At 43.2% G+C, this 25,665-nt stretch overlaps 1 protein-coding gene across 1 annotated transcript in view; it reads left to right on the forward strand.

Annotated features, from left to right (window-relative positions):
* PKNOX2 (PBX/knotted 1 homeobox 2) overlaps positions 1–25,665 on the forward strand; it is a 94,741-nt gene that overhangs the window by 64,867 nt on the left and 4,209 nt on the right. Inside the window, exons 4-10 of the mRNA XM_075173140.1 lie at positions 3,114–3,222; positions 8,790–8,929; positions 13,113–13,284; positions 16,518–16,706; positions 23,087–23,219; positions 23,299–23,396; positions 25,109–25,228. Coding sequence (XP_075029241.1) covers positions 3,139–3,222; positions 8,790–8,929; positions 13,113–13,284; positions 16,518–16,706; positions 23,087–23,219; positions 23,299–23,396; positions 25,109–25,228 — 936 coding nt within the window. The 5' untranslated portion in view covers positions 3,114–3,138. The remainder of the gene's footprint in view (positions 1–3,113; positions 3,223–8,789; positions 8,930–13,112; positions 13,285–16,517; positions 16,707–23,086; positions 23,220–23,298; positions 23,397–25,108; positions 25,229–25,665) is intronic.

The following is a 25,665-nucleotide window of genomic DNA, read 5'->3' on the forward strand; positions in this document are numbered from 1 at the left end:
TATGGGTTTTATTGCTCACCATTTCTTTCCTCTGTGCAAACGCCCCAGGAGTTGGCTGCAATTCCTGCCTTCCTCAACCCCCAGCCCCCCAAAATTCACTCCTCGCCCAAGATTTGATCATTGTCTTGAGCTGATCTGTAAGGGGTTGGCAGGGGTTTGGTGATGCTCTGCTCCTTTCGTCATCTGGATGCCTATGGTCAAGAGCTCACGTGGCTAAATTGATTTAAGAGGTGGGAAGAAAAGAAAGAGAGGATTAATGCATTAAATAAAAAATATAAAAAATAAGAAAGGATTAATGCATAAAATAGCAGCTTTCGACCCTTCCCCTGCCTTTGGCTGCCGATAAATCCACGGGGCTGACAGCTTTGCACCGTTATCCCAAGATTCATGGCCGGGGGCTCCCACGTGAAACACCCGTCCGGCTTTTCCCGTGGGCGCCAGGCGCTTCCCCGGATATTTACGGCGCCTGAGTGCATTTGTTTCCCCCAAGATAAATATACCGCTATTGGCAACAGCTGTCTCTCATTTTTATCCTATTTTTTTTTTTTTTTTTACATTTGGCTATAAGTCCTATTCTCCAAACAAATCAACGCCCATAAAGCCTTAACAAACGGCTTGATTTTAGCAGGTTAGATGATATTCGGCAATTAAATTGGGCTCCGGACTGCCACCTTCTGGGAATATATTCGGCCGAAAAGCTCACACCCCGCAATAAATCGCCACGGGCTAGAGGTAGGTTCACTCCTGGCATGAACAATAGATGCCAAGCAGGGTTTTTTTCCCAAAATAGCAATCTCTTATTTTTTTTTCAACTTCCCACCAAGATGTCTAGATTGTCACGGTGCTGAATTCTGCTTTTCTCCAGCTGCAGGTATTTCTAGTGGGGAGATTTCCCCTTGGTGTTACCCCTCCAGGACGTGCCTGCAGCTGTGAGCCCAGTTTTGACATCGGACACTGAAGATTTTAAGCCTCGAGTTCACTCAGGAGCAGACAATTTTGCTTCTTGCTATTTCGCTGTTGGGAAAAAAAAGATGAAAAGCATCGTTTTTAATCCCATAAATGCAATAACCTTCTGGCTGCAAGAGGTCTGTGTCATGCAAGGACCCTGGTCTGCCTTCCCAATTTTGGGTGTGCTCTCTTAATATTCAACTCACGGGGCATCCATACTAATGCAAAGCGTGAGAAAAATAATTATGCATTGCTTTTTTTTTAATTTATTCATGCAAAATAACGAGTGATTGACACTCATCCCATGCAGACAACGCTCAACTTTCCGCATGGGCACGGTGCGTTTGTGCACTTGGTGCCTCATGGTTCCCGTAAGGCTCGAAGCCTCATGGAGAAGACCAGAATATTGCAAATCTTCCCCCGAACAACTGTGGACCTCATGGAGAGGACCAGAATATTGCGAATCTTCCCCAAAACAACCGTAGACCTAACGGAGAAGACCGGAATATTGCGAATCTTCCCCAAAACAACCATGGACCTAACGGAGAAGACCGGAATATTGCGAATCTTCCCCCAAACGACTGTGGACCTCATGGAGAAGACCAGAATATTGTGCATCTTCCCCAAAAAACTGTGGAGACTGATCCGAAGGCCCCAAATGTGCCTTGTTTTTTACTGAGCTCATCGCTATCCCCGTTCCTCTGCCTTGTTCGAGAGTGTTTCTTCCTGCATGCCACCATTTCATGGCAAAAGCAACGCTGATGCTATTTTTTGGTAGATCCCTTCACTATATCAGAGGATTGTGCATAACTTTTTGCATTTCTGCTTTCCACGGGACAGCGCGGCAGCTCCTGTCCAGATGAGAAGCCAACAGGGAACCCAACGCAACGATGGGCACCACAATGGGGCGAACCCTTCGAGAGATGTCCTCTCTTAGAAAAATGAATCATTGCAGGGAGAAGGGCACTTTTGGAGGCTCTCGGGAGATTTTGCCAGGTGGCTTTGTGAGTTGGCTCAATACAGAGCTCAGAGCCTCGGAGAGGACTAAGGACAGGGGTTTTTTTGAGGATTTAAGCAAGGTTATTGGCTTTTTTTCTGAAGCAACCACACAGCTGCAGTGAAATAATATGGGAGGAGGCATTTTGGGGCCAATAGTTACTTTTTGGTTACATCTGCCACATCTGACAGCATCCAGCCAAGAGCTCCCCTACAAATTTGTCCCTTCCTGGTGCCCCTCTTTCTTCCACATGTCCTTGGGACCTGAACATACCAAAAAAAGAGTGTTTTCCCCCCAAAATAACTATGGGTTTACAGAAAGCAGAGCAACTTCAAGACAGGTTGAGGGCAGCATGTCTCAGACTGCCTCCTGGGTTCAAGGATGTCCGTATGGGATGTGCAAAATCAGGGTTTGCTCCCTGGTTCAAATTGAGCAAGGGTTTGAACCCTCTTTCCTCATTTCTGTGCATTCAATCGCCATGGGGTCAGTCAACTCAATGTAGGAGTCAACGGGGTTGGTCAACGCAACATAGAAGTCAACTATGTTGGTCAACTCAACATCAGATACTCAATGTCCCTTCTGGATTGAGCATGCAATGCTTGAGGATGTAACTCCGTGGTGGCCAAAGGCAAAGAGACACATCATTTGGGTTTTTTTAGTGTGTAATTTCAGAAAATGGGAAGTTTTGCATTTATGACTTGTCTTCCTGCTTCCAAAAAAGAGGAATACCCGGAAAGGGGATGGAAATCCCCATTTAGGCAGTGCGGTTATAGGCATAAGGCATAGAAAGAAAATGCCCTGGGTGCACCTGAGGTGCACCTCACAAGAGGGAAAATATAATGAGGTTCACTGATGGCAGCCATCGTCTCCAAGAGCTCTGCCCTTGCCTGGCTGCTCTTCAGGGAAGATCTCCTTGCCAGCGTCCCTCTTCGCTTCACCTCCAATGCATTCCTTATCCAAAATCACAAATCTCAAATAATCATCAAATTATGATACGGGTCATCAAATCATCTTGGGTTTCTTCCAGGGACTGGGGGGTGGAGCGCTGTGCCAGCGTGCTTATGCGAGAAATGTCACCTCTCCTTTTTGTCCCTTTTTTTTTCCCTTTCCGTGGGGTTTTTTTGGGGGGAGATCCCCCTTAATCCAGTGGCATTTCTCCCGCCCGCAGGTTCTCGATGTGACTCCCGCCCAGGATGCACCATGTCTCCCCGGCACCGGCTCTGACGATGATGGCCACCCAGACGGTGCCCCCTCCTCCCTACCAAGACACCCCGCAGGTGAGTGTCTCCCACCACCCATGGGCTACTCCAGGGGGGGTCCCCCCATGACCCCCAACTCCTGCATTAATTACCCTGCCTTCCTAAATAATGACCATTACAAAGTATTTCACCCCAAAACGTTCATTTCGGAGACTGGCAAAAATTAAAACCCCTCTTGACACAATCTCCAGGATTGAAGGGTTTTGGGTGAAACTATGGAGATTTTTCCCCCTTTCTGGCTTATTTGGGGTCGTGGGGTCTTCTTGGAAAGCCAACACAGTGGCGTGTTTGCAGCCAGCAGGTTAATAAGTTGGAAAGACGAAACGTCTGGCAAAACCAGGACTGGTTTAGCCATAGGAATGGCCTTTTGGTTTATTTTTACGGCATTTTTTGGCAACCCACAGCAGGGGGAAAAAAAGATTTCATCTACAATGTTGCTCTAAGGGGTTGAATAACTTTTCCGAGCATCGTTACGCAGTTAAGTTATTATAAGAAGAGGAGTTTATCCAAGAGAAACTCTACTGGAGCCCCCCAATGGGCTAGACGTGGGGGTTGAGGTTGGATTTCGGAGACAGTCCGGTGCCTCGCAGCCCATCCCGAGATTTTTTTGGGGGCAAATCCACATCATGTTTCCATTTTCCTGGCTACAATGACCAAATAGGGATGATCCGGATTGAGCGGCGAACCAGTTCCACATTCAAAGCAGCTTTTTTGGGGGCTTCATAAGGGAAATTTTGAGTTTTTCCCCCATTTGTTGCATATCTCGGCTGCAAAAGCAGAAAAATCTCCCCTCCCAGGAAAAAAAAAATAATCAAGCCTGTTCTTCGCAAGCTAAAATAAATAAATCGACTTTTACACCCCCCCTGAAGCCACCCGGGTCTCCTTTCCGCTCGTCTCCTTCGGTGGGAAAAGGTCACTTCTTGCAAACGACACCTCGGTGGGGTTTTTATGGCTCCTCCAACTTCTGTGTCATCATTTGCTCGCTTCGCTGCTCCGCTCCGAGAGGGTTTTTTTCCCAATTTTTTTTTTTTCCCCGCGTTGAAACACGCTGCCTTTCTCACTTATGCAGCGGGGAGCCGCGACGCCGTTTTAGTCCTGATGGGCAATTTAAGGGACTTTTAAAATAGCTGAGTTTTTCCGCAGCATCCTACGGAGACGTCCCCCCTACCTTCCCCATCCCTGTCCCTTATCTGCCCCCTGTTTTAATATATTGAATTTTGGGCATCCTCAGGAGCATCGTTGACCAAAACCCTCCTTTTTTTCCCTATTGAGGGAGTTGCTCAAGCGTTTTTCCCTCAGTTTAGTGGGTTTGGAGGAAAAGCTGCAGCCAAGAGTTGCTTTTTTTGTGACTCTATGCTGTGACTGCTATGAGGTTTTCACCTGAAAATTTGGGATTTCTAAGGTTTGGAAAAGCAAATTGCACAAATTTCCTCTCCCCAAAGACAGGGGAGAGATGGGGAGGGTCAGTGATAATTAAAAAAATCAATTATTAGAGCTACAACCATCTCATCATCATCAAGGGGTCCGTTTTGGGGAGAAAAGCGCTGAAAAAAGGGTTTGGGGAGCTTTGCATTAATATTTTATTGCAGAGGCTGTGCAAGCGATCACCCTCATTGTCAGAAATGTGCAAAAATGAAGCAGAAATTATGGGAAAAGCTGCCTTTCGGAGGAAAAAAAAATGCTTTAATAATTACCTGGTTCTGCTAAAGGGGTGTAATACGGAGCATCCTTTATACCAACCATGATCGCGCTCGCCGAGCAACCCTACCTGTTGAAAATTGAAGAGTCTGCATAAAAATCCGTATGTTTTCCATAATAAATTAAAAGAAAAAGCCGAGGGAAAGTCTTCAGCCATTTCATTGTCAAAGTTAGCAAACAGAAGTTGTTTTAAAAATAGGCATTTTCAGCACTGAAAGCAATGAAAGCAGCTTTGCCCCTCCAAAAAAGTGTTTTTTAGATGGTTACATCAGGGACAAAAATGGAAGATTAAAAAAATGTAAAATTTTATCTATTTATTTACTTATTATATAAATATATTTTTAAAAATTATTAAAAATTGGGTGGAGATGTTGATTTTTCAGCATTTTCAGCACAGAAAGCGATAAAAGCAGCTTTGCCCCCCAAAAAAGTGCTTTTTAGGTCATTACATCAGGGACAAAAATGGAAAATTATAAAAATATATATATTATTTTTAATTCTAAAAATATTTTTTAAAAAGTCACAGATTCAAAATTGGGTGGAGATATTAATTTTTCAGTACGATCAATGAAATCCCCCCAACTCCTGGTGTCCTCAGCATGCTTTTGGGCTCAGAACCACTGTTTTCAGGACGTGTGACGGCGGTGAGAAATTTCACTGTGAAACACTAAGGAATAGGGTAAATGTTGCTGATTTAGGAAATTTTCTTGCCCTGAACACCTTCACCGTGGTTGCTCTCTAGAGTTGACGTATTTGGCCATAGTCTTCAAAAAAAACCTAAAGCGAGAGGGATTATCGCATTTAAACCTGCGGGAAGCCCCCACATCGCCTGGTGAGCAGCCGCTGACTCCAGCAAAGGATTTTCTTCCTAAAGAAGTGAAAAAACCAAAAATATAATATAAAAAGGAATATGACTGGGAGGGGTTGCGCATCGTTGAGCAAGTGGCACCTCAAAAATCTCTGCTTTAACCTGGAGTCTTGCAAAAACACGGGGATTTTTTTACTTCTTTTTTTTGTACTTTTTGTAAAACTTCTTTGTTTACTGCCTTTTACAAATTTTTTTTACTTTTTTACCTATTTTTAAACATATTTTTAACAATTTTTTTACTTTTTTACATTTTTACGTATTTTTTACATTTTTACATATTTTTACATTTTTACATATTTTTACATAATACTTTTACATATTTTTAACCTTTTAATCTTTTTTTTACTTTGTTTTACATAATTTTTTGTACTTTTTTTTTTTGTACTCTCTTTTTTTACCTTTTTTTTTTTTTTTACATTTTTTTTCCCTCCTGTAACTATTTGGCCATTTTCCTAAAAAAAAAACCCACACCAAAAACCCACCTGCATTTTTTTTTCAATGCCTGCAACTTTCATACCCAAATCCAGACCATTTTCCCCCATATTTCCCCATTTTCCCACTGCCGAGACGCTCACGCTCCTGAGCCAGAAACCTGCTGCCTTTTTCCTCCTTTCCATCCCCACCTGCTCCCCATAAAGCCATTTTTGGCTGCATTTTTCCCTTCCTCCCCGCCCAGCATCCCCATCGGGGTGCAAATACTCGCATCCGAGCATCCTCTAGCTTCTTTTTCTGCTGTCTTGGGATTATTTTTATTTATTTTTTATTATTTTCTTTAGTCCAAGGTGAGGTAATGGCTTCGAAACAGCCGCAGAGGAGGGTTTTTTTTTTTGGGTAATAGCCCAATTAGTTGCAGACTCGGCTGGAAACAGCCAACTTGGCAGGATTTCGGGGCAGGATGCGAAAAGGGCTTCGGCATCCTGGCAAATGAGTGTGACGAGGGGAAAAAAATTAAAAAAGGAAAAAAGGGGGGGGGGAAGCCATTTTTCCCCAAAAAAAGTAATTTTCAGGGGAGAAAATAGGGAGAAAAAAGGGGAAAAATAGAGATGATGGGGGGATATTCAGTGGCATGGCTGGAGCATCCCAAAATCTGCTTGCATTTTGGTTTTAGATAGAAGATGGGGGTGGGGGGAAGAGAAATCCAAACTGCTGGGATAGGAACGGGAAGTGAACCCCAAATTTTCACTCATTTATTTAGCACCAGGGAAGGGACGAGGGATGGAAATGAAATTCTGGGTTGGGAGAGTTAGAAATTAAACAGTGCCGGGTGAATTTACAGGTGCCGGAGCCAAACTTTGGAGTTATGAACAATAAAGGAGATTAAAAAAAAAAAAGCCCCGTATCGGCAGCAAAAGGTCAGGCAGGAGATATTAAAGTCAAACATTTTAAAAGCAAAAGGGGCCGCGGTTTTGGCTCAGCTCAGGTCTACGCAGCTTTTAAGGGAAGCGAGAAATCTGCTTTTTTCGTGCCAAGAACCTGAGTATAAGGGTGAGTTTCGCTGGGGAAGACTGTGGGCATGCACATGTATACCCATATGTATTTAAAAACATATTATTTATATATAAACACATGAAATATTTAAAAACACTTTATTTATATATAAAAATATAAATAAACATTTCATTTTTATCTATATAAAAATATAAACATTATAAAACATTTTATTTCTATATAAATAATCACAGAAATAAAGAAGTATTAAATAAATGATTTATATAAAAATATTTCTATATAAATAAACACAAATATATCAGTATATTAGACAAATGAATAATATATATAGACACTTATTTATATAAATCTAAACACAGAAATAATATATATTAGACAAATAAATAAATAATATATATGATACTTAGCAAGAAGCAGAGGCTTCCTTTTGCTACCCAGCTCAAGGGAGGATTGAAGATTTACCGGTGAAAACAGGCAAATGCTAATTTTTTTACAATGCTTCAACCCCAAAGCAGGTGAAACACCCACTTTGTGTTAATTTTCCACTGAGATTTTGAGCTAAAACCATCGGATTTGGGGGGTTGCTGATGCGTTGGAACCCAAATAGATTAAAATTCTCCCTGAATTTTTTTTTTTTAACCAAATCTTGTGAAGATAAAGCAATGCGTCGTGCGGCATACGTCGGATCTGTCTGCAGCCCGGCAGCAAATAATTCAGATTTCTTTAATGCAATTGTTAATTTTAAGTGGAAATTGTCCCTAAATACGTGCAATCCTGTACACGTGGGGGTGGCAGTTTTGGGGGTGATGCTGGAAGGACGCGCAGTGATTTGCACGTGCGCCGGCACGCACGCATCTCACAACTTAAATAGATATATATAACTAAAATAATTGCAATTTTAAAAAAAGCAAAATGTCAGCAGAACAATTTATTGCATAGCAGGTGTAATTTTGCCTGTAGGTTTCCAGCCACGGCGCATTGTGATTCCCATTGCATCGGCGATCTGGGCCTAAAGAGGGGTGATTTGGGCAGGGGCAAAAAAAAAAGGTCGATTTTTTTTTTGGCTGGCTTCTCGCGGTGCAAAAATGATTCATCCCTGGGCTTGGCAAGTTGGAAGAGGCTCACGTAATTTTGGAAGAAAGTTTAAAATGCCTGTGTGTCTAGACAATAATACCTGCTTTGAAAAAAAATTGCAGCTGATTTAATCTAGGACTTCTGCAAAGCATCCCTTAATAAATTACCCTCCACCTTTGCTTTGCTGGCAGTGCAATAAGGATGTGGGGATTTTTTCCTGTATTTTCCCCAAGTAAAAAGTGGAAAAAGTGGGAAGAACCTAATCCTCCTGTTTCTAGGATGAGGTGAAATGCAAATATGTTTTCACGCCCACCCCAAACCATCCTGCTCAGAGCCCCATCACGGGGCTGCCTCCTCCGAAATTTTAAAATTTTAAAATCTTAAAAATTCAGCGCGGAAGGTTGCAAAACTCGGTGGAAAAGTGCAATAAACCGCATTTTTGTTTTCTTTTCTTCCTTTTTTCCTCTCCTTTATTTTTTTTTTGCCCCCCTCCCAGATGACGGCCACAGCCCAGCAGCCCACCAAGGCGCAGCCCGTGCATCTTGCCACGCCGGCGGCGGCCGCCAACGCACCGGTACCTGCCGCAGCCGGCGACCCCCAGGCGCAGCTGGAGGCTGACAAGCGAGCCGTCTACAGGTGATGCAAGCTAATATCAATGCGCATTACTTAATTAATGCATTAATTAATGCATTATTTCATTAATGCATTAGTTATTCTAAGGCAATATTAATGCATCGATTCGGCGATGCATTAGTTAACGCATTGGTTAATGCATCGATTCGTTGATGCATTCATTATTAAAATGCATTATTAATCTACTATTATTCAAATGCATTAATTTACACACAGGAATGGGGGGATCAGCAATTAGCTCCTTTTTAGCAATAATAACTATCGATAATAGTGCGTGGTGGTGGAGCTCCTTCGTCAACCTGGTTTTGCAGCGCACCCCCTCCCCCAAAATCTTCACCCCCCAGAAAACCCAAATTAGCCTCTTTTTTTGCAGAACCATGCAATTTTGGGCCAAAAAAGCACTCAGAAGGAGGAAAGTCACGTATTAACCTGAAATGTGCAGTTCATGCATCCATACAGGGCGCGGGCAGGGATGGATGAGCCCTCCGGTCCCCTTGTTTTTTCACTTCGGAGCTAATAATATACAATATTGTAATATATGCAGCAACGTTATCGTATAATTGTAATAAGTAACATCATAATTATGTAAATAGTATAATTATATAAGTAATATATAATTATATAAGTGATATGTAATTATTTACAATATTACAATGTATACAGTAATGATGTAACAGTAATGTATAATATTATGATGTAATTAGGATTAAGGTTTAAGGTTAAGGATTAACCCCCCGTTAATGGCCAGGGCCGCCGGGGCTTGTAAACCAAAAAATTGCAGCTCGGAAGTGAAGGAACTAAAATATTTTGACTCCAAATATTAGGAGTTCGAAAGGTCTGGAAAGACAGATGAAGGTGTGGAATAAACTCGCTGGTTTCCCAGGAAAATGCAAAGGATTATTCAAAGGGTCTCAAGATTTTTTCCAAGGATGGAAATAATTTTCTCAAGGCAAAAGAGGTCATTCAAGAAAAAAACCACTTTTTCTTTGCACTTCTGCAAGGATTTTTGCAGCGTTCATGGGATAACGAAAACCAAAAAACCCTTTGGAGTTTTTACAGCCTTCATTTGAAGGTCAAAAAAATGCCAGAAATACGTTTTTGGAGGTATTTCCCACTCAGAAAAGGGAAAAAGTTGTTGGCTGGTCCCACACGTGGACTCGGTTGCCGAAATCTGGATGCTTATTTTTGGGTACCAGCCAAAACTACACCCCAAATGTATTTTTATCTCTAAAAACACACCCAATCAGCTTTTTTTTGCTGCGTGCAAAATCTGAATATTGACCTATACAGTGGTTAATATGGATTGTGTATATGTCATTAGCTATGAAATGCACATGCGGGGGGGGGGGGTTTAGCCCTCCCAGTTTAGCCCTCCCAGAGCTGTACCCTCCACCCAAAACAACGGATTTCTGTTAATTTACAATAATTGCACCAAGGCAGAAGGCATCGGCTGTAAGCGTCGGTCGATCAACCTGGAGGGAAATCGCCGGGAAAATGCGATGGGAAATATAAAAAGTGCTGGACAAGTCACCCCACCGGGTTTTATGCTCTAGTGGGAGGTTTATCACCCATTGAAAAACATCGAAAAAAAAGGGAAAAAAATTAATCCTCCCCCTCCCTGCTGGGCATGGGAGCATCTTCGCAGGGACTGGTCCAGCAGCATCACTTCTCTGCTGCAATTTTTTCCCAGCTGAAGTATTTTATTCACTTTATGCAACAGCGGGGCTGGGACTTCCCGACGGATTTTGGACCGGTAAAGACGGTGCTCCTGCGGGAATCGATGCCTAAATCACCCCAGCACCGCAAACTGGATTTTTCCAAGTGCGAAACGGCTGGATTTCTTTGCATTAAGTTTATTTTCTGGGTTTTTTTTGGTTTTTTTTGAGGGAGGAAAGGTGCGTGTTGGAGCTGGATTAAAAAAATGCATGTTGTGATGTGCCCACGGTGCTGCCGGCTCGCGGGCAGAGCCCTGCTGAAGGTGCGAAATTAGGCCATTAGAGGAATTCATTTCTCTTTATTAGCCCGTGTCGAATCCTTTTTATTAGTGGCTGCGAACGACCTCTCTCCTGCAGGAAAATGTCAGGGCTGGTTCAGCCCTTTTATTTGGAGGGTTCTCTGGAAAAAAAAGGGGGTTTGGCAAAACCATATTCAGGAAAATCAGATTTTTCCACCCCAAAACTCTTCCTTGTGCTGTAGGGGTGATTTTCCACCTCTGTAACAGTGGGGAAAATCCTCCTGTTTCCCCATCCATCCTGGATATCCCCCCAAATTTCATAGCAAGGATGGGCTCCAGCTCTCAATTTTCATGCCACAACCTCTGCCCGCAAAACCCCGCGGTGGCTGTTCCCTTCCCCTGCCTGTCGTGGCCACAAGAAGGCTGGAAATAGAGAAAATTGCGGGGTTTCTTTGCATGCAAAAGCCAAAAAAAAAATTGCAACAACATTTCAGCATATAGCTTGTGGCAGAAACCCAAATTTCGCTGCTGCTTGACACTGTGCTTGACTAGGAGCCTCGGTGCTCTCCTTTAACCCATCCCTGGGGGTTTTGCGCCTCCCCCTTGTTTTGTTTTATTTTATTATTTTACTTCATGTTGTTTTGTTTTGTTTTTTAATTTTTATGTGTTTTATTCTATTCTGTTTTGTTTTGTTTTGTTTTGTTTTGTTTATTTTATTTTATTTTATTCCCAACTGAAAAGCAAACCACCCTCCCCTCAGCCATGTGCCACCCCCTCCTCCTCCCTGCCAGCGCTCCAAGACATTCACGGGGGTCAGCGGCAGCGCTGCCCCGATTATTAATACTGAGCAGCGCGGGGTGATGCCGGCAACGGTCTTAATCCCCCCTTGGTCGATGCAACCCCTCAAAGCAAAGGGGCTACAAATTGCTCAGGGGCTGCAATCCCCCCGCCAAAAAAAAATAAAAAACCATCCTTGGGGTAATTCCGTGCCTTCGCTTCTAATTGATGGAGCGGCTCTGCAAATGGCAGCGGGCACCTGCCGCTGAGCCGCCGGTTCATAAGTCCCAATAATTCAGCCCGCCGCCTGGAATTTGCCTTTCATATCCCTTGGCTAAGCCCCGGCGGGGCGGCCGAAATTATGAAATTATTTCCCCCCCTCTCCGTTCCCCGCTCCAGCCTCAGCGAATCTTGCATTAAACCGGGATCAGGACAGATTAAACTATAATATGCTGCGGTATTAGCGGCTGCAAATGAAGACTTAGCCGAGGGGTTTAACCCCTTCGCCTGACTCCGGCTCGGAAAAGACCGGCGGGAAGTGATTTGTAATCATCTTTTGGGACATCTTTTGGAGATAAAACGGTGGAGCGAATCCCATTGTGCTGGGAAGACTGGGGTGTTGGGGGAGACCATCCCTGTAGCAGCATTTTGCATTTCTCCCCCGAAAGACTCCATGAATAATTTTTTTTTTTAAATTGCACAGCCGGAGAAGTTCATTGAGGGTTGCGCTAACTCATGGTCTTCATTCCCTTCTTCTCCATGTGCTTTGGTGCTGTACATATATTTGCATTTTATATTGCATCGATTTAGCATCATCATTAGAGGAAATTGTGGATTTGCAAGAAGAATTGCAAATCTTTGTTTTCTAAGAGTCATCTTGCGGTAAGAAATAAGTGGGATTTGACCCATCTTTTACTTCGTGCGTGGACATGGATGTGCCTGACGGGGTGCAAAGAGACCTCTTGGTGGAGGAGCAACACATAGCAAGATGCTGTGGGCACACAGACATACCAGCTCATCCCCATCCGGCATCTCCAACCAAGAGAGACATTTTTGGATAAAATATTACCATCGATGAGTGGGTGCTGATGTCGATCCCCAAAATGCAAAGCCACCAGGACAGCAGACAGCTCCAAGACAACCACCCTGAAGCCAAACTTTTTTGGCCGTGGCAAAACGTCTCAAAAACGCTGGCTGTGGTGCAATGATGGAAAGCACCAAGACATTGGGAGAAGTCATTGCCTGGTGGAGAAGATGGTGAATTTTGCAATTTTTAAGCTTTTTTTTGTTGTTGGAAAAGGTCTAGAGGGAGCACTTCCAGCATTGGCTTGGGAGTGAGGCTTGCACCACCAAGCTCTTGCAAGCTGGGAGGGAATGGATGAATGGTGTGGGGTAAAAATGGACATGGGACCTGAAACAGTGGGCGTTACGAGGGGTCTCCTTTGTCCTCTGCAGGCACCCACTGTTCCCGCTGCTGACTCTACTCTTTGAGAAGTGCGAGCAGGCAACGCAGGGTTCTGAGTGCATCACCTCGGCCAGCTTCGACGTCGACATTGAGAACTTCGTCCACCAGCAGGAGCAGGAGCACAAGCCCTTCTTCAGCGATGACCCCGAGCTGGACAACCTGGTAGAGGCGGCCGGGGCTTGGCAGATGGTTTTTGGGGGGTGGGGAAAAGGTAGGGGATGAGGAACAAATTATGGAGATCTACCACGTTGGGCAACGTCTTGTGGCTCCGTTTGTAGTGTTGGCCATCTTGGCAGTGTTCTCCATAGACCTTGTGAGACCTTCTCCAGGACCTTCTCTGAGACCTTTTCCATAAGATTGCCTGTGAGAACAAACCCCTGCCCAATTTTTGGCTAGTTTTCCCACACAAACACCCTGGGGTCAACGCATTTCGTGGGAACAGCCAAAATCGATGGCTGGTTTGTGCCCCAAAACTTGCAGTCTCTGCAGGAATTACTGCTCCTCGGTGCAACATGCAATAGCGTCTGCATTCTTGTCTGGCACCATCTTGTTTCAAGTGTGATGGACAGCTCTTGACCTAGAAACAAGGCAAAATAAGAGCTTTTTCCAAAAAAGTGATGCATATTAATGGTTTGGGACACTTTGGACCGTTTTTGGTGGCTTCCCTGTCATAGCCACCCAAATTTCCTACCATACCCATTGCTGCTGGAAGGTGCCTTAGAAGACTCTGCTTAGGATGGAGCTTTTCTCTTGTGAGGACCTCAGGAACCTTCCCCAAATAGCATTATTTTGTCCAGAAGGCCTCCACATGTGGTCTCTATGGCAAGCGTGTGGGGACAGGTCCATGGCACCATCCTGTTGCACCCTCCCAGCGCTCTGCAAGCAGATTTTTAAGGTCAAAAGAGGCAATTTCACCCACTTCTGATGATGCAAAGAGCAAAACACCTTCCCCGAGGGATGGTGTGCCCCCGGGATGTGTCGCAGAGGGATTTCCATCCCAGGAAAAAAGCAAAATCGGGCAATCCACTGGCAGCTTTTTCCAAATGTTGGCGATATCAAGGAGGTGAGTTTGTCCAACAACCTGTCACGAAGGGAAGAAGAATGAGCCATGCTCATCCAAGTGCAAAAACTACCGCTTTCCTAAAAACGCAAGAAACAGTTTCAAGATGGATTTTATACCCGATTTCAGCTCACAGAGGAGAGTTTTGTGACATCCCTAAATCAAGAATGGCTTAGCACTCTGTGGAAACCCCTCCAAAAAAATTACAGGCCATGCAAAGCCCCGTTTGCAGACCACCAAACCCATTTCACAATGTTTTATAGCCAAGAACAGACATCGTTTTGGAACGAGCTACCAAAAAAAGCAATGTTTTGGATTATTTCAGTTTTGGGACTGAACATGCATCAAATGTTGAGGTGCACCAAAAAAACCCCATCATATTAAATTACATAAAAATGGGTGCAATGATCTAGCAAGAGGAGAGAGATGAAGCCAGCTGAAGCTAAAAAAAAATCTAAAATTTTGGAGGAGGAAAACCTGTTTCTACACATATCAAGGTGAAACATCTCCAGCAAATGGTCAGTGCAGGAGATGCGTCCACAGAGGCTATTTTCACTGGTTTTTTGGTGGTTTCTCAAAAAACCCCACACCAGTCATGTTTTTTGGGCATGTTTTGGAGCAACTTTTGCTGCCGAGGTAAAATTTAGCCAAGGGCAGTTGCATTGATCCCATGTATGATCTTGCAGCACTGGATATATTCATATTCATATCATATTCATATTCATATTCATATATACATACATATATGTATTTTTGCCCTATTTCTAGGACACATGTGCATATATATATTCTATCCAAGGCCCAGAACTTGTCCAAAAGCCGTCCAAATTGCTCAGTGTGGTTGGACTCCATCAAGACAGAGGAGATAGTTAATGTGATGCTGAAGAAGGACTGTTCTTCAGTGGGAAGAATTTGGGATGAAAAAGTCTTGCAGTGCTCAAAACTCAACATTTCCACCTGTTCCTGAGCTGACCCTTTTTCCCTATTTGCATTGTCCATTTTTTTTGGTTATTTTTTTGGTTTGGTTTGTTTTTTTTTCAACACCATCGATTCCCCAGAAATCGGTCATGGCAAAGCAGGGATGAAAAGGCCAGCAGCATTAGCTATCATTAGAATAAGAGTCATGTATTCCTCACCGCCGAGATGCACATAATTAGAAATTAGAAAAAGGTCAGATCTCACCATTATCAACTCAATCAGCTGCCGAGTGCCACACAGTCAATTAATTCAGCATCTGTATTTTTTACAACCCCGCGCACGTACGCCGTCAGACTGTAACTCTTTATCCGGACAGATATACGGCGCAGCGGAGCAGGGACATAAAATGAGACCCTAAGCAAATGAGCTGAGATAATTGAGAGATTTATTTTTTATACATATATGTGTCAGGTCTTCTTGCCTTTGCCCTTGAATATTGACTTTCATGGCCGTTGAGCCCTTGGAGGATGCGGAGAGCCGGGGCGCGACGCCTCCACCTTGCGCTTTGCCTACACCAACTGCGGAAGAGGAAAAAAAAGCCAAAAAAAAGCCAGAAAAAGCCAAAAAAAAAGAATTTTTCCAACCACCACCCATCATCCTTGTTGTTTGCCAACCAAAAATTCACTTTCTCCGTCGTGGAGCAGCCACCCGAGTTTGGTCCTGGATTTTTCGGGATGTTTCCCAACCGTGGCGACTTGCAGTTTGTAAAGATGACCACTAAAATTTGCAAGTTAAAAACACCCTTTGAAATGCAAAGACGCTTCGTTACATAAAACTGGATTTATTGCCCCGGAGTGAATAGCTGAAATTTTATATATTATGCAAGATTTCAAACAGCAGCTGTAAAACTTAAGGTTTCAGCTCAGCGAGAGGAATGTTTTATGTGTAAATTTTTTAACGTTTATGGGGTACGTTTTAATGAGGCCCAGGCTTTGCACTGGCAACAGCTTACAGCGGAGCTGCAGCCCCATAATCTTGTTAGAAGAAGTGGCCTCCGGAGAATAACCAAACACTTTCCGACATCCAGGGCTTTGGCTTGGACTTTTTTGGGGCACAGGGAGAAATTCCCATGAAGGCAACGGCAATTTTTGTGAATTTTGGCTTTGTGGCATTTCAGAGATATGATTGATGGGGAGGGAAAAGAAGTGCAGAGGGATGTGCTCTGGGATGGTTTTTGGGCGAGAATATTGATTTTTTGGCTTTTTTTGTTGTGTTGAGAAAGGAAATGCATTTAATTCTACTGTAGGGATCTGTTCCAGGTTAGACTTTGGGTGAGAATATTGATTTTTGGTTTTTTTTTTTTCCAACGCATCAAGGAAAAAAATGGTTTTAACTCAGTCACTGTGTCCTTGCATAGATGGTGAAGGCGATCCAGGTGCTGCGCATCCACCTCCTGGAGCTGGAGAAGGTCAACGAGTTGTGCAAGGACTTTTGCAACCGTTACATCACCTGCCTCAAAACCAAGATGCACAGCGACAACCTACTCAGGAACGACCTGGGGGGGCCCTACTCCCCCAACCCCTCCTCCATCAGCCTCCATCCCCAGGTAACGCCTTAAAATTGCCTGTAATCACCATCGTTGCACATTGGCCAACGGGCAAGTTGGGCCAATGACGTTGCGGGGTGGCTCTACAACTCTTGTGGCCTCTTAGAAATTCATCAAAACCCATCCCGAATTGAGGAAAATAATTAAAAATAACCCATATCTTGCTCATATGTTGCAATAAATGATGCTGTGGTGATTTTTTTTCTGTTTATTTTTTTTTCCATGGCCTTTTTTTCATGGGTTTGGCACAGCTGCAACCCCAATGTTTGTGTCTCTGCAAAAGGGAGGGATGAGGACTTCTCCTAAACTCTTATGTTGCAGCAATGAAACGTGGGGGGAAGGAATTGCAGAAGCCGTGCAAGCACATGGGAAAATGGACAAGAAATTTGCATTTTTTAATGAAAAAATACTATTTGTTGGCGGGAGGGACAGAAACACCATGATTCTCTCCACCACTTCCTCCCTCCCCATTCTTGTCTTCGTTTCAAAGCAGCTGAACAGATTTTTGGGTCTCAGCTAACCCTTTTTGGCTTCGCTGCTCCTTTTTTGCCCCGGAACATCTTGCAGTTCTCCCCCAGCATGATCAACATTTCCACTTTGACCTTTTTTTTTTGCATAATTTGGGTTTTAGCTGGGAGAAGGAAACATTTGGTGCCTCAAGCACAGTGGGAAAGTACAAGGAGATGCCCAAGTATTGCAGAAATATCAACTGAAATGGCCAAACCAAGCTGCACCTTGGTGGCTTTTGGGGCAAAATGAGGGATTTTAACTTAATCTTTGGAAAACAAGTTGCCCATAGCTTGGGGTTTTCCTGTGCATTTGCAGTGCAGGGAATAAATGTTGGCTGGTTGCATCCCAAAAAACTTCCTTGATGCAAAGTTGTGTGTCCCTTATGGATTTCTCTCTCTCAGATACTGGATTTTTTTGGGGGAAAATGAAATTTGGGGTTGCACAATCCCATCAGAAATAACTGCAGCCAGCTCAAAATAAGCCAGGGCCTCCACAGGCAGCTCTTGGACCTATCCCACAAAAGGAGGCAGGTGGTGGGGGCTTTTTTAGGGCTTTTCAGGGCATTTTAGGGTGGTGGAAAGGAAAAAAAAGTGATTTTAGCAGCTCAGCTCCAAGTGCTGCAGAGTTTGAAGCTCCCGACACGACGCTTGTGGCTATTTTCTTCCCCCAGCGCAGAGAGGGAAAAGCCCCCCAAAAAGTTTTACTTCTTATTTGGGTTTCCTGAAAGCACCAAACCACTTAATAATTGATCTAAAAAAACCCAGCCTCTCTCTATTTTCTAATAATCTCTAGAAATGGACTTATTATCCCTTTGCTGCTTTATGGTAGCATTCCTTATGATCAAAATTAGCAAGACACTTGCATAAAAGAGAACAATAATTGCTCAACGAGCATCTCGTTTGTAATTTATTAGTTTCTATTATTGTGCGTCACCATGGCAACAGCTCGCATCCCGGGTGATGAGAGAGATGTTAGATATGAGCCGACGAAGCTCCCGGTCCCAGCAAATGGAGATGCACGTTTTTTATCAGTAATTTTCATGAAAATAATAAGTGAGGGAGTTAATGAGATGGAAAGCCGTCCTGTGGCTATTGTGATTTTTTTTTCCCTCTTTTCCTTTTTTTTTTTTTTTTTTTAAAGTGTTGATCTAATTAGAATGCATCGGTCAGGAAAAGTAATGAGGATTTAGTGCCTCACAAAGAGGTGGGGATCATATCAGAAAATTAGCACAAGTCTTTGGAAAATAATCAGGCCCATGGAGAGGTACCAAGTGCCTCTGATTCCTGCAAACCCGGAGCTGCCGATATTTCCCTTCTGGGCAAGTCTCTAAAGTTGAGAAATTCAAGTGAGGATTTGGAGGCAGTTGCTAAATAAATGGGAATGCACCCAGGAAAGACCCAACTGGAGGGGAAACACTGGCACAGCGACTAAGGGATTTTCAGCAGGCAACGGGAGCCGAAATATTCACAGTGATAGACCAGAAGGAGCCACCATCTCACCTGGTCATTGGATGAGGATGACGATACAATGGCAAATTTTCTCTAATTATCCAACTGAGCAATGTCAAGTGCTTTGACTCATTGAGTATACTTGAGTTTGCACGGATAAGGCTTAAAAAAAAGGGTGGAGATACTCTATATCCATCAGTTGAGTTTTAAGGGCTGGGGATGCTCCAGAGAGCTGAAGAATCACAGGATCAGTGTTTAAAAAATGGCAAGTGGGATGATTTCGCTAATTATTATACTATTAATCTCATGCTGAGGGCAGGTAAAACAGCTAAGGGACCACTAATTTAGGAATTTAAAAAAAAAAATCTACATAATGGAAATGTGATTAATATCGATGAATGAAGATTCTCAGAAAATAGGTTTTCTCAGGGTATGAGAGGGACATTGATCATTTTATGAGCAGATACACCAGGTTGGTCATGAAAGCAAAATATTTCCATTTTTTGCAACGTTTTTTACCATAGGACAGCCTGCTTAAAAAATTATGGGTACGCAATAACAGGGATGTCAACCAAAACTGAGAAAACAATGGCCGGACCTGTCAAAATCGTCGTCGCAGGAGAATCACGGTTGGATTTCCCTGGTGTATCCAAAAAGGATGGCCCTTGACTTGGTGTTATTTGTGCTTTCTAAGATGAAAAATGCAAGAATTTATGGAAACGCAAAAATGCCTAGAAGTGATGGAAAGATGAGTGAGCACCAGACAGGTGCATGACAGGAAAATTGGGCAAAGGGAGGCATTTCCACTGCTGCTGAAATCTTCTCGTGTCACTAAGTCTGGAGATGACTCCTGGTGTTGGCCAAGTTTGGGTGAAAAGTTAGGGTTTTTTCCTATGTGATGAGCCTTCCTTGAACCTTCATGACCCTATAGACATTTTTCTACCCTGTTTTCTCCATCGCTTTCTCATTTTGTGTTCCACTTTGTTTTGCGGAGGAGTTTTAGCCTCTTTGGCCTGCAAATCCACCAAGCAATTCCCCTTCTTCTATTTTTCACTTGGCTGCATTCCTCTCCCTTGAGTCCTCATCGGACCCCTTTTAACTCCCTCCCTTCGTTTAATGAGTATTTTTCGAGTTTTTCTGACAAGGACAGGAGAGGGGAGGTGCTTGTTGCAAGGAGGGGAAAAAAAAGCCCATTTAATCCAACACTTAAAGTAAATCAGTTCAACTTTCCTTTGACATCAAAGTGGTCCTCATAGCTCTCCAGTTGACTTCACTTGCAAGAAAAAACCGACCACAAAGCCAATCATATTGGGAACCACAGCACTGCCAGGGATTTTTAAATTGCATTAAATCTTGCATTTTTCAGCTCTCATTTTGAGTGAGAATTGCAGCAGATTAGAAGTGTTTATGTGGGCATTTTCAGGACAGCATTTCTTCTTGTCTTCCTCCCCATCTTGGTGGTGGTTGGAGGCTGATGGTTGGGTTGGCCTGGCTCGATGCAGTACTTGTCTGTATAGATCTTAATTTGTTCAAGTTTGCCCTGTGGACAAGCCTGGATTTCTGTTATTTAAAACCAGCTTTTTTTTTCATCTCCATCCATCCACCCATCCATCCATGAAGGAGCCCTATGAATGTTCCCACATGAGTTTGAGTTTGGCCAACTCTTTCTCGGCAAACTCATCGGTTTCTTTTTTCTCCAACTAACTCCAATTTTCCCCAGCTTTACTCAAGCACAAATAAATTTCACAAAGTTAGGATGAGACAGAAATTTTTACGCATGTGTGCCACCCAAAAATAAATTGCTGTATCATAAAGCGCAAGGGGAAGGACATCAGCCCAAGTAGCGCTGAATTTTGGCACTTACTCATGCTTGGTCTTTAACACTTGCCTTATTGTGAGAAAGGGTTTTTTTTGTGCGATGCAATATGTACGAGGTCTTTTTCTTCATTAAAGTGACTATTAATTCGGAGAAATCGTGTTTTGCCGTAGAGCCGTGGAAGATCAGCGCCAAGATGTGGATCTGCAGAGACACCTAGTGATACATTTTTTACACTCAAGTTTCAAAATTGCCGGAAACATTTCAACTTGTTTGAGTCCTAAAATATAAAACATTTTCCACTGCAGCATAATCACAAGTGATAATTTGGCTGGCATTTGCAATCCAAGGCAATCAGTATGCAAAAATATATTTTTTAAATCTTCTTGGAGATATCTATATTTATTTTAAGGCATAGCCTCCACTTTCATTGGGTACCCTTGGTTTCACAGTGATGTTGCAGAAACACCATGTATTTCATCTCTTTTTCTAATAATTACCAATATTCTGCCTTTTTGGACGCCACTGGGCTTAGAGGTTTCCTCTAGGCCACCAAAAAAATGCAATTTTTTTCATCATAAAATGCTGTTGAAAATGGCTTTGACCACTATATCTGGAAATAGCATTTTCTTGTTCCCATTTTCTGATATCCCAAATTATTTCTTCCCAATGCACTTCCACAAACGGTCTTCTGGATGCCCTTCTTTTGGAAGAATCATGGGAAAACAAGGCAGGAGAGGAAAGCTGGAGGTCTTCAGGCTGGTCCAGATCTCTGGTCACCCCTGGCCATATCTGACTGCTTTTTGAGGTTCTCCAAGGACCACTTTTGGTTTTATATGAATATTTCCACAGCATTTGTTAGCCAGACGCTTAGCAAAAGCCAAGTCCAAGTACATGCAAAAGCAATCGAGTTTTGCTTTCTGTATGCTGAGAAATCCTCATTTTTCAAACCAAAAACCATTTTCCCCAAAAGGCTGGAGATGGGGAAAGGATATGAAAAGAAATACAAGTATTTTATGGTCATATTTGCTTTTTTAAAAATTAATTTAGCTATGAAAAGGAATGTCTGGAAGGCGAAGCAAAAATTCACAGCAATTGCAGCAAAATTTCGAGATAAATAATAGTCAGATCCTCAATGGAGAGGGCAAAAATAAGACGTGGCAGAGGCAGTGGTTGCAACATTTTGGGCTTGGCATCACGGGAGGGGAAAATGCAGCAAGGGATTTTAATAGCAAAAGCATGCAGGGAAATCAGAGTTTATTCAGAACCATTGCACAAGCAAATCGGTGATGACTGATGGGGAAAAAGCTGATAGAAGCATGAATGTAATGGGGAAAAGCAAAAAAAACTGACCAAAAATGACATTTTTCCCCTAGCAGTGGGAAATGCATCAATGTGGACGAAGGGGTACCCTAACTCCCCGTTGAACGATGCACCCACATTATCTCTTGAGGTAAAATTGATTGATTTGTGCGTTCAAATTACCATCTCTATAGTTTTATTGCAAGGAAAAGACGAGCTACGGCTTTTTCCGACCCAACCACGTTTGCGTGGTCACGTTTTCCAGTGCCATTGCATGTCACTAGTCCAGTGACTCTTTTCTTAAGGCAAGAAATAGGTTTCTTGAAGAAATGCATCAAACTGAAGGGAAATGGGATAAAAAGTTGAAAAAATCCCCTTTGTTGGCATTTTGTTCAACAGTTGAGAACCAGCCGGACACCAGGGAAGTGATGCAGAATGGGAAAATGGGTAGAAAAGGGGGAAAAAATATTTTTATTACAAGAAAAGAGTGCAGTTTTATTTCCATTACAGCTGGGCAAAGTAGAGATATATAGTTATCTTTGGCTTATTTTGAAATGATAATTTTCTAAATATTATTGGCGTAATGCACAAAAATTCTGCCCATCTGCGAGGTTGTTGTACATCTCCCTGAATTCCCCCATATCCTCAATCACGGCACCCTTCCCTTCCCAAAATGTTTCATTAAATACTCAAATAATAATTCAGTTTGGGGTTTTTCCAATTGCTTCTCACATGCAAGAGCTGCTCCAGAGGTGGGGTTGATAATCAGATTACAGCTCCCGGCTAAAAAAATGCCTGTTTTTGCAAGAAGTTAGCTTAAAGCTGCAAGGAATGATATCAAATTGGGTTATATTATTATTAATTTAATTATTTTACTATTATTCTGGCAAGGGGAAACTGTGGTGTTTGCCCCAGCTTTTAGCAAATGCTGCATCATCCAGTTCCAGTCAAAGCACCAAAACCCAGAAATTTATAGAAAGAAGAAGATTGAAGAAATTCCTACTTCTGTATCATGCTCTTTTTTTTCTCTCCTTTTTCCTTATGGGAAATAGTGGCTGCACAAAGAGGATGAGTTTGGGGAAGATGCTAAGTAGGAGGTCTGCAAAGCATAAATCCTTATTTTTCCACCTTTTTTTTCAGTTGCCGCAAATTGAAAAATCCCTTTTTCTGCAATTTTGCCTGTTGAACCACCTAGGGGGAAAAAAAAAAAGGCAATGGGGTGGATTTATCGCAGGGGGGAAATTAAAACCTTGCACGCTCCCGCTGCATGTTAAAATTCATGGGTTTAATATTTTTTTCTGCAGGAGATGCTGCAGAGCTCACCCGCGGCGCTGCCGCCCGCCTCCAACCCACCGCCGGGCATCGTGGTGCCGGCGGCCGCGCTACCGCCAGGCAACTTGGCCATGAGCGCCAGCAGCGGCTCACCCGCCGTCCCAGGTAGGGACCACGGGGGAAGCTGGCGGAGGGGGGTAGAAATTTGGGGGTTTGGTACCCCCACGAGCCTTTTTATCCATAGGTGGAGCCTTGTACCAGCCCGTGACGATGGTGACGTCGCAGGGCCAGGTCCTCGCCCAAGCCATCGCCCCCGGTGCCCTGCAGATCCCCAACGCCCAGGTAAGACCTTCCCACTTCGAATTCCCATTTTACCCAGTATTTTACACTGCCGCAGCAAGCAAAAACCCCAATTTCTCCATAAATTCAACCCTTGGAGTATCCTAAATTTGTAATTAGCAAGAAAAGTTGATTAAATCCATCTGCTGGGCGCCTTTGGGGTACCCAACAAATTATAGCAACGACCTAACAAATTCTAGCAATGCTTATATTATTTCTATATTATATAATATATAATATATAATATATAATAATATATAATATATAATATATATTATATGATATATAATATATAATATATCATACATAATACATAATACATAATACATAGTATATAGAATATAGTATAGTATAGTATAGAATATATACTATTGCTATTATATTATGGTTCTGGGATCACCGGCATTGCCTGTCTGGTACGACAATCACAGCGCTCATGGGAAAGGCTCATTTTTTTCCTTGCTTTTTGGATTTTGGGGTATTTTTTAGCCATTTGCTCTGTTTTTCACTCCTTTTTTGTAATTGCAATTAACTGCGTGTGGCTGCATTCTTGCAGTGAGTTGACAATTTGGGGTAGAAATGGATTTTTAAGGACAACTTGCTATCCCCGTTGGCTGCATTGCCCATCATCTCTTCCAAACCCCTATTCCCCAGGAATTTGGGCAAAAACCCATCGATTTCTGCTACGCTGCTTCCCAGGGGCAGATCAGCAAAAACCCCCCTATGCAAATTTTTTTCTGAAAGGCCCCAATTTCATTGCAGGAGCCTCTTAAAAAAAAAAAAAAAAAAAAAGTAGCATTTTGGAAACGGGTGGCACCTCCCTGGCAGGTTTTATTGCCTTTGCAATGCTTTTTTTTTTTCCTTCTTTCTTTAATATCTCTCCATCACGGGCTTGAATCTTGCAGCAAAACCCTCCGTGGTGTGAAAAACACGCGCGCAGGGAATATCGGGGCAGGGAGAGAGCCCTGGACAAGCACCTCCGGATGCTCTTCTCGCGCCGCCGGCATGATTTATTCAGCCGGAGCCCAGGGGAATCGCAGGGAACTGCTGGCCTGATGTTTAATTCATCCAGGAGAAGTGTTTTGATGAAGAGCTGGGGAAAAAAAAAAAAAAAATCCCTTTTTAACTCAAGCGCTGAGATTTCAGTTCGGTTCCCGCAACCTCATTAAAACTTCTCTTGCAGCAAGATGTTTATTTTTTATTTCTTGGGGGGAAAAAAAAAAAGGCAAATTTTCGCTCAGTGTTTCTCCTCGTGGTGGGAATCAGCTGGGTGAGGAGTGCAGGTTTGCAAGGGGTTAATGAATGGCAGGGTTTTAACCTCTGGTTTAGAAAGTCATCTTTTTTTGTTGTTTTTTTAAGGTAAAAGCGTTTTCCTCCTTAATCGCACATCGAAAACGGTCATGGCATTGGCACCACGGTCCCCAGCTGTGCCGGTGCCGGTGCCGGTGCCACAGGGAGAAAAAGGCCATAGCCAGGGGCTTTTGCAAAGCATTGGCAAGAAAAGGGAGATATTAGAGATCCGGTGGGAAAATGGGGATGGAATGCAAATTTGGGGGGGAAAAATGGATTTTGGATGCTCCCTATGAGTTCCTGTTTTTTGCACTCACCCCCCTCCCATGTTGGGTTGGTTTTGCTCATTTTTTGGGTTGGTTTTGCTCGTTTTTTGGGTTGTCCATCGCCATCTTCAGCCAATTCTCTCCCCGTTCCTCTGGCAGGTGAACCTGGATCTCACCTCCCTCCTCGACGGCGAGGACAAGAAGTCCAAGAACAAGCGGGGCGTCCTGCCCAAACATGCCACCAACATCATGCGCTCATGGCTCTTCCAGCATCTCATGGTGAGCACCACAGCTGCCAAAACATCCTGCAAAGCTGGAAAAAAAAGGCAAAAAAAACCCCAAAACGAACAAATCAGGGTGGTGGTTTGTCGAATTTATATTCAGAGGCACAAAGTGGCTTTGGTTTTATTTTGGGAGTATTTTGGGGATGACCGTTTTCACTGCAGGTGGCCAAAATCCTCCCTTAATGCATGAAAAAGCAAACAAAAACAGAGGGGGACTTCCACAAATTATTGTGGATGCCTGATGGAGCATTTTTTTCCAGTTAACAGCTCCAAAATACCATTTTCCAGCAAGCCGAGTTGTGAAAGCTGCCCTGATGTGGCACATCAGCAATCAGGCAAAATGCAGAATTGCAAAATCGCCCCATTTTTGGGGATGGAGATGTAGGTAGACGGAGGGAGCTCAGACGATGCAACCGGGATATTTTAATGCAA

Source organism: Calonectris borealis, chromosome 24, assembly GCF_964195595.1.
Source record: "Calonectris borealis chromosome 24, bCalBor7.hap1.2, whole genome shotgun sequence".
Taxonomy (NCBI): domain Eukaryota; kingdom Metazoa; phylum Chordata; class Aves; order Procellariiformes; family Procellariidae; genus Calonectris; species Calonectris borealis.